The sequence below is a fragment of the Thamnophis sirtalis genome, unplaced genomic scaffold (genome assembly GCF_051295495.1).
Source record: "Thamnophis sirtalis isolate CommonGarterSnake01/CBP01778 unplaced genomic scaffold, rThaSir2_p1.2 scaffold_1, whole genome shotgun sequence".
Classification (NCBI taxonomy): Eukaryota; Metazoa; Chordata; class Lepidosauria; order Squamata; family Natricidae; genus Thamnophis; species Thamnophis sirtalis.
Window position 1 is genome coordinate 63,214,262 of NW_028261381.1, and position 9,684 is coordinate 63,223,945.

The 9,684-nt window shown below is 45.5% G+C and overlaps 1 protein-coding gene across 8 annotated transcripts in view; it reads right to left on the reverse strand.

Moving 5' to 3' along the window:
• The window catches only part of AGBL2 (AGBL carboxypeptidase 2), a 30,355-nt gene extending 26,582 nt beyond the window's left edge, over positions 1 to 3,773 (reverse strand). For 7 of the 8 annotated variants that reach the window (XR_015696433.1, XR_015696434.1, XR_015696432.1 and 4 more), the window contains exons 1-2: positions 3,121 to 3,773; positions 1,428 to 1,491 (exon numbers count right to left, since the gene is read on the reverse strand). Coding sequence is in view for 5 of the 8 variants with exons in the window: in XM_087713538.1 (XP_087569664.1) it covers positions 1,428 to 1,491; positions 3,121 to 3,147 (91 nt within the window). In the remaining 3 variants the exon portion in view is untranslated. The remainder of the gene's footprint in view (positions 1 to 1,427; positions 1,492 to 3,120) is intronic. The other variant, XM_087713528.1, reaches the window with a different exon arrangement.
• Between the last annotated feature and the right edge of the window lie 5,911 nt (positions 3,774 to 9,684).

The window sequence follows — 9,684 nt, forward strand, 5'->3', positions numbered from 1 at the left end:
TTATTCCCCCTATGTCCCTAAACTCAATTGAGGAAGGATTATCTGTTTCAGATGATTACGACTGAGACAGAAGTAAAAGAACAGTGTCTTATATTGTGAAGTATCTGTGTGTTCCTATAAGTCAGTCTTGACTCCTGGCAACTGCTTGGACAAGTCCAGTCAGTTTTCTCCACAAAATTTTCAGAAGAAGTTTGCCAGTGTCTGAAAGATAAAAGAGCTGAAAGATAAAAACTCATATAATCTGCAAATTTATAATCCAGTGTCTTTAACCATTAAATATTTTTTAAATATTTCCTCATTTTATAAGTGCAACAGTTTTTTTGACTAAAAGACATTTTTTTCATATTAGAACCTATCACCTAAAGTGTTATCCACCTATTCGCAAGCTGCAGTGGTGGGATTCAAAATTTTTTACTACTGGTTCTGTGCTTGGCTTGGCTTGGTGGGCATGGCAGGCAGGAGAATACTGCAAAATCACTATTCCCTCCCCACTCCTGGGGGAAGGATGCTGTAAAATCTCCATCACCACCACACTCCAGGGGAAGGATACTTGTAAAATCCCCATTTCCTCCACACTAACCTGCTTTCCAGCTCCGTTCTCCTGTGCAGGGCAACAGAAGAAGACCCAGCCGATCATCTGGGAATCTGATCATCTGGGACTCGGGAGGCAGCGAATAGATGGGGGCAGGGCCAGTCAGAGGTGGTATTTACTGGTTCTCTGAACGACTCAAAATTTCTGCTACCGGTTCATCTGAATTAGTCAGAACTAACTGAATACCACTTCTGACAAGCTGGCAGAAAACTACAATAGCACAAAATTTGTTGTGCCCATTGCTTATCTGTCTTGCCTTCACCCTGTCTTCAATTACTGTAAGTCAGTTGACTTCTCTCCATATTAATATGTGGCAAAGCTTAATAGATTTTATACATCTTGAAGCCATCCCTGGATGGTGTCAGAATAAAGGGGAAATTATTATTTTAACATTAGCACAGCTAATGACAACTTAAGCTTGTCTCACCTTTGAACTGCGGAAAATGGACAAGGGCAAGCTGATTTTTAGCTACAATATGTTTCTTTTACTGCTACTTTATATTTTCATTTGCTGTCAATTCTTAGAAGCTGGGGAGGTTCCAAGGTCATAAAAAAGGAGGTTCAGGAATTGCAGCTTTGCCTCATGTTATATCCAGCGTGATAGGAAATCTAACTCTAAAAGTGCTTAATGCCATCTGGTCTCCATAGAGAATTATATGAAGGAAGCAATTATTGCATGTTAAGTAACAGTAAACACTAAGGATTTCATAATGTTCAAACAATAAAAACAAGCAGTGAAAAGCAATCCCTAGCTAGTGACAAAGGCAGTATCTCTTATTGCAGGATGTTACAGATGCAATAAAAATGGAAACATCAAATTGAGAACAGATCTTACCTCTGAAATAACCATAGTACTGGAGATGATGATATATAAACTGTTCATATGGGTCTTTAAACTGCTGTGGAAACAGTTAGATTTCTGATCATTCTAAAAGCCAGCATGTATTCTTGAAACTCATTTACCATTGTGTAGCAATGCTGAGGCCAAAATAAAATATCGGAATATGCTGCATTTTAAGTATGCTCTTGAAAGAACTACTTGCTGATCACACCCAAAATACACACACACACACACATACACACACACTACCAAAACTGTTGGATCTGTTTGTTTGTAGCCTTGAACCAAGGTAACTGAAATGGGCTTATAGAATTCTGAGACCAATGACTCTAATGGGAATGAAAATTGGGAAAGTTGTGGCCACTTCCCACCATCATGCCTTCAATTATACTTCCCAGAAACCTGTAGGTTGCAGGGCACAAGAAAAGTTGGGAGAGGCATACTTCCATCTTCCTTCCTGTCTCCCTCTAATCCCTGAGGGCTGGCAACAAGGCCGAATGGGCAAATGCCCATTGGCTGCTTTGGAACCAAGACCCAAAAATCTGAAATCTCCTAATGGTAATGACTGGTGAGGAAAGGGGGAAGGAGCAACTGGGATGCTTGCTGGCAAGGTAGAGTTAGCTAGGGAGTGCTGGTAGTTGACAGGTGAGCCTTCTTCCTCCCTAATGGGAGGCACCATTGTTGAATAGGGGAGCAGAGGTTTGCTGCTGCCTTTATTCCTCCTCTCCAATCAAAGTGATAGGCAGTTCTGGGAGGGGGGAAGGAGGAGAAGAGGCAGTGGCAGCTGCTTTACTGGGGCTCTGCTGAGGGTCATAGAGGAGCAGAAATTGAGCAAACATATATTATCTATGGAAAGAGGAAGAACAAGAGTGTGTTTGAGATGCCAGCTGATGAGGTAGTGCTGGCTGGGAACTATTGGTGGTTTGGAGACGTACCAAAATGGGGAGCAGGGATGCAGTTTTACTTGTGGTCTGCAAGTCACTTGGTTCCCCCTTCCTCCAGCAAAGTGCAGACAATACTGCTGTTGCCTGAGGATCATGGTGGAGGGGAAAGAGTGCAAGCCTACATTGTATGCGGAAAGAATGACTTAAAGGGTCACAGGTTGTCAAGTATATTACTAAAACTCTCATGTCTGTAACCTTTAACTGGGTGAAACAGTGCATTGTAGGGCAACACATTTTGAACTGAGATACCTCAAATGGACTAACTTACAGAAAGTGTCCAAAATCTGGAACCCTTATTCCAGTGGAAATGAAATTTGGCAAATTATATAAAATATTTTATGACATAAAATATTATAAATCATTTTATGACATAATAAATGTCATAAAACATTTCCTGTGCTCAGCTCCTGCTGTTTGACTGTGCTTATGCAGTTCACCATGGGCTATTTTCAAGGCAGATACATCTCCAAATATCTTGCTGAACTTTTAGTAATTTTTCAGTATTAGAAGCTCTGTCATTGTTGAAGACATCAAGGAATCTGATAAGGAAACAGCTATAAAATGATGATCAATGGATCACAGGTTGTCTAATTTCTCCTAAAAATTTAAAAGATTGCCCCTCTCCCAGAGAACCTGGTTTTTGGTTTACCCACCCACTCATTCAACAACCACTCTCAGAAATTAAAAAGAAGAGACTTTAAGCCTAGTTTCTTAAAACATATGAACTCAATTTTTGTACTAACCTGAACCTCAGGGTCTAGTGAACACATATTGAATGCAGTGATGTTATCTGATGATACCTAAAGAGAATAGGGGCTGGGGGGAGGAGATACCTGAAGGTTTAGAACATTATTATTTTTTGCTTAAAAAGAATGACCGGTTATTCTGCAAATCTCTGCTGTACTACAAATTAAATCAAGCACAAGGTGATGTGGAGTTGTGAAAATGACAGGACTAAGTAAAGCATAGAGGATGAAGGGGAAGGAGGAGGAAGGGCAGGAGGGGAAGAAGCCAGAAAGAGGTTTTGTCTTAAAAAAGGTTTTTAAAAGCAATATTTCCCGCCAAAATCCAGACACCACTGCCTCTGTGACCACACGGATTCTCACAACCACACAGGCTCCTTCCGGGGATCAAGGGTGTGTGCGCGCCCTGCCTCCCATAGCCCCTCCAGCGGGAGTTGCTCTTGCCCTACCCTTAACCTACAACAGTCGCAACTGTCTCAGGAGCGAGGGAGTGAGGAGTGAGGAAGGAGTATTCCGCCGGAGCTTCGGGTAACTGCCGCAAGGCTTTGCTCCATTCAGGATAACGCAGGCCCGCCTCTCCCGGCCTTCGGGCATCTCCGACAGTGACACCCACGGCCTTTCTCTCTTGTTCCCCTCATTCCCTCTGGAAGAGAACTTGGTATCCTAGCGACCAGTCACGCCAAGCGGCCCCCCGGGGGGGGGGAAGGGCGTGGCGGGAAGGTGACTGTTCATTGGTCGTCCGAGGCGGACTGGCGGCGACGCCCTCAAGCCCGCAGTGGCTTTGAACAAAACCGAGGAAGCGACCACGTGGTTTGAGTTTTCTTGGGCGCGTTGGTGTTGCCGTCTAGTAAGGGTGAGGGCTTTAGTTTCAGTGCTTGCGGGTGTGTATTAAACGTTATTGATATTGATATCAATCGGCACACTATTTATATTGATAGGAATATTGTGATGGGGTGGGTGTCAATCAACCCAGATGTGGTTTACCTATTCCCCTTTCAGACGAAATAGCGAGTTGAATGAATAAAAATTGGGCGGAGAAAGGGACTCTATAATCGGGTTTCAGCCTCGGCTTTTTAGTTTTTTCCTGGTCTACATACAAAGAAAACAAATGATGTAGCAAAGTAGGTTATATATATATTAAGAGATAAAATACTAGGAAAATTATGATTAAAAATACAAATAAAAATCCCATAGCTCTTTCCCCCCGTTTTTGTTTAACTTCTGAATTTTTCGTGTGTGTGTGTTTGTGTGTGTAAAGTGTGAACAGTCAATACTATCATAAGGGGATTATTTCTTGGAATTCCCAGAATGTCTACTTATAAGAAAATACTCTTCAAACTCTTGTTGCAACTGTTTTATAAAACAGTGGGTACTTTAATACTTTCTAGGAAAAAATGACGTTTACTTGTAATAATCTTATTTGAACATGATTGGATACAGTATTAATGTGTATATTACATTAAACATTCATTCACCTAAGCATCAAGATCCAAATATATAATCTATTTTAGAGAGTCATTTTTGTAACAATTTGATATACAATTATCCAGTATAATATCTTGCAGGATAAAACACGTTTTAATGAAACCTTTTTACATATAAATTTTAAAATCCTGTAATAAGTTAATAGGAACTAGCACACGGGAATTTGATGGCCTATTATTCTATCTTGGATTTAGTTAACAGCAATTAATTGGATGTATAAAATTATTGTTATTGGGCTCATACAAACGTATTTTTTAAAAAAAATTAATGACTGCAGTTAAAGCTATCTTTGGGGAATTACTAAGAAGTCTTACTATATAAGAGCTGTGGTGGTGCTATGATTAGAATGCAGTACTTCAGGCTTCTTTTGCAACTGCCAGCTGCCTGCAACTTGGCAGTTCGATTCTCATCAGCTCAAGATTGACTCAGCCTTCCATCCTTCTGTCAGTAAAATGAGGACCCAGATTATTAGGGGCAATATGCTGATTCTGTAAACCGCTTAGGAATGTGAAGTGGTATGTAAATCTAAGTGCTATTGCTATATAACAATATGATGTAGTGATTAAGGAGTTGGATTGGGGTGACTCAGGTTCAATTTTGTCCTCAGCTTGGAAACTTTTGCTGCTGCTGTCTGTTGACTCCTGGTGATTGCCGGGACAAGTTTCTGCAGGTTTTCTTGGCAAGATTTTCAGGAGTGGTTTGCTATCACCTCCTTCCTAGCGCCAAGAATCATTAGTTGAGCTCATGCTTCAGATATAATTCATACTCTCCCACTGAGCAGCTCAGTACCCTTAACTGCATCAAAGTACTATAACTTTTAATAAAAAGAGCTAGCCTAACTCAATCAGTTGATTATGTATCAAAAGCAGGGCTATTGTTTCTCCATTGCTTATTTGTACCCTATGATTATCATTAAGTGTTGTACCTTGTTTTTCTTGACGAATGTATCTTTTCCTTTATGTACACTGAGAGCCTATGAGGTGGTGCAGTGGTTAAATGCAGCACTGCAGGCTACTGCTAGATCAGCAGTTCAGCGGTTCAAATCTCACCAGCTCAGGGTTGACTCAGCCTTCCATCCTTCCGAGGTGGGTAAAATGAGGACCCAGATTGTTGGGGGCAATATGCTGACTCTCTGTAAACCGCTTAGAGAGGCCTGAAAGGCCTATGAAGCGGTATATAAGTCTACTGCTATTGCTATATGCACCAAAGTCAAATTCCTTGGGTGTTCAATCACACTTGGCCAATAAAGAATTCTATTCTATTCTAATAACCCAGGTTTTCCTTTTCTTCAGCACTGGCTCTTCATGTAATGCATGATTCAGAGCCAATCACTCGAGTTTCAAATTTAATAAAATTTGTATGCCGCCCACTCCCATTGGGACTCTGGGTGGCTCACAACAAGACAAAAGAAACATTTAAAATTTAAGAATAAAAAATACAATTAAAAGTCCACATCATCCATTCCATCTAAGCGGGGCTGGATATCAATCAACAGCCCCAGGCCTGCCGGAACAGCCAGGTCTTGACGGTTTTACGGAAGGCCGGGAGAGTGGTAAGGATCCGGATCTCTATGGGTAGATCGTTCCACAGGGCCGGTGCAGCAACAGAGAAGGCCCTGCCCTGGGGGGCCGCCAGCCGGCATTGTCCGGTTGACGGCACCTGGAGGAGGCCCAACCTGTGCGATCTTGTTGGTCATTGGGAGGTAAGTGGCAGGAGGTGGTCTCTCAGGTAGCCCGGTCCAAAACCATGTAGGGCTTTAAAAGTAACGACTAGCACCTTGAAGCGCGTCCGGAGACCAATGGGGAGCCAGTGCAGCTCGCGGAGGATAGGTGTAACATGGGTGTATCTAGATACACTCCATATTGCTCGCGCGGCTGCATTCTGGACCAATTGTAGTCTTTGAACATTCTTCAGGGGCAGCCCCATGTAGAGCGCGTTACAGTAATTCAGTCTTGAGGTGACGAGGGCATGAGTGACTATTTGAAGTGCCTCCCGGTCCAGGTAGGGCGGCAACTGGTGCACCAGGCGAACCTGGGCGAAAGCCCTCCTGGTCACAGCCAACAGATAAGAGCTCTAACCTCAGCTGTGGGTCCAGGAGAACACCCAAATTGTGGGCCCTCTCTGAGGGGTGTATAATTTCACCCCCCAGGCTAAGAGGTGGAATATCTGGACTAACCTTGGGAGGCAACATCAATAGCCACTCGGTCTTGTCTGGATTGAGTGCAAGCTTGTTCACTCCCATCCAGACCCTGACAGCCTCCAGGCACTGGCACATCACTTCCACTACTTTGCTGAGTTGGCACGGGGCGGACAGATACAATTGAGTATCGTCCGCATATTGATGATATTTGATCCCGTGCCGGCGTATGATCTCACCCAGCGGCTTCCTGTAGATGTTAAATAGGAGGGGGGACAGGACCGAACCCTGCGGCACGCCATATTTGAGGGGCCTAGGGGTCGACCTCTGTCCTCCAACCAACACCGACTGCGACCTGTCCGAGAGGTAGGAGAACCACCTTAAGACGGTGCCTCCCACCTCCCATAACCGTCACAGAAGGATACCATGGTCGATGGTATCGAAGGCCGCTGAGAGGTCAAGGAGCACTAGGATAGAGGAATGTCCTCTATCCCTGGCCCGCCAGAGATCACTGATCAGCGCGACCAAAGCAGTTTCTGTGCCGTAACCAGGCCTGAAACCTGACTGAAAGGGATCCAGATAATCTGCTTCATCCAAGGTCCGCCGGAGTTGAAAGGCCACCACCTTCTCAACAACCTTCCCTACAAAGGGGAGGTTGGAGACTGGGCGATAGTTGTTTAAAATGGCTGGATCCAGGGATGGTTTCTTAAGGAGGGGTCTCACAACCGCGTCCTTTAGAGGATGCGGGAAGGATCCCTCCAGAAGAGAGGTGTTAACAATCCTCTGGAGCCAGCCACGTGTCACCTCCCTGCTGGTCGAGACCAGCCAGGAGGGACACGGGTCCAGTAAACAGGTGGAGGCACTCACCGCTCCCATGGCCTTGTCCACTTCCTCAGGAGCGACAAGTTGAAACTCGCTCCATAAAATCCGATCAGGACCTTCCCCCGGCACCTCGGCTGGTACCGTCCAAGTGGAGTCCAGGTCCATCCGGATCAGAGCGATTTTATCTGACAGAAACTGAACAAATTCCTCAGCTCTACCCTGCAAGGGTTCGTCCGCATCCCTCCCTTTCAAGAGGGAGCGGGCTATCCTAAACAGGGCGGCTGGGCGAGATTCTGCGGATGCAATAAGAGCGGAAAAATGCGCACATTTTGCCGCCCATATCGCCAATAGATAAGTCCTAATAAAGGCTCTTAATTGTGTTCGGTCGGATTCGGAGTTACTAGCCCTCCAGCGTCGCTCTAGGCGTCTCTTTTGGCACTTCATCTCCCGGAATTCCTCGGTAAACCAAGGAGCCCTCCTGGATCCACTGCCGCGGAGAGGCCATAAAGGCGCAATCCGATTTAGAGTCTCCGCCGCCGCTATATTCCAAGCAGCGACCAAGGACTCCTCCGGACTGTGGGCCAGAGAGTCAGGTATCTCACCAAGTGCTGTCTGAAATCCCATAGGGTCCATCAGGCGCCTGGGGCAGAACCACCTAATCGGTTCCCCCTCCCTACAGTGGGGGATTGGTTTCCGAAAGTCGAGCCTCAGTAGGAAGTGATTTGACCATGACAAGGGCAAGATCTTAATGCCCTTCAAATCTAGATCACGTCTCCACTGCTCCGAGAGAAACACAAGGTCGAGCGTGTGCTCCGCTGTATGAGTCGGACCCTGAATTACCTGGGTCAAATCCATGGCTGGCATGGAAGCCATGAACTCCTGTGCTCCATCAGAGCATTCACCGAGCGACGGCAGGTTGAAATCCCCCAGCACTATAAGTCTGGGGAACTCAACCGCCAGCTCGGCTACTGACTCGAGGAGCACAGGCAGGGCTGTTGTAACGCTGTTGGGAGGTAGGTACATTAGCAACAAACCCATTTGACCCCCAAGGTCCAACTTCACCAGAAGGGACTCGCACCCGACAATCTCCGGAGCAGGGATCCTACGAGGAGCTAGGGACTCTCGGATAATGACTGCCACTCCCCCACCCCTTCACTGGTGTCGCGGCTGATGTAGCACCTGAAACCCTTCTGGGCACATTTCAGTGAGGGGGACTCCTCCCTCATGGCCCAGCCAGGTCTCAGTAATACATGCCAGGTCTGCCCCCTCGTCTAATATTAGGTCCCGGACGAGGGGAGCTTTGTGAACCACAGACCTGGCATTTAGCAACAGCAGCCTGAGACCAGGGCCCTGACAACTCTCGCCATCTGGTCCTGGAGTGGAGCTAACAGGGCCGGAGGGGGGGATCGCTGTGACATAGCGAACCCTCCTTCCCCGGTAATGGCTAGCCCTATAACTCCCGTCAAACCTGCCTCTGCCAACTATGACCGGAATGCACCGGCTCATCCCCGCACCCGTAGGCCCCACTTCCCCTCCCAGTGAGTTTTAACTAACTCAGTTAAAACTACCTCAAGGACTGCTATTCTGGGGGAAACTTAAAAGTGAGAACACTATGTATGTGAGCTCCAGAGGAAATGTTAAGATACAAATTTAACAAATAGGACTAGTAAATTATAAGAGAAAAAAAGAACAGATTATGTTATTTACATATCAACTTGTTTTAAGCATTTCCTCTTAACTCCTGTTGTGCTGTTTCACCTGGGCGGGAGGTGAGAATTGGGTTTCTTCGGAAGGATGAGCAAAGAATGCCAGAGGTATGTACCAAAAGTATGTAATCCCAGCAGGATCATGCAAGGCATGAAGGTCGCAGCTGCTCAGCTAAAGCAAGCAAGCAGAGGCTGCCTATATTGGGCAACAGCAATACAAGCAGATGCTGGAGGTAGATCATCATTTTAGTGACAAAAGCAAAAACATCCATTTATACAGTGCAGAACGGTAAACTCCAGTTATTTAACCAACAAAACAGATGGATAGAAAATATGAAATGATTGATGCTTCAGTGCTAGAGAATGGGTCCCTCAGGTTGGATAGTAATCCATGTGCTATTAAAGACCCAAGGA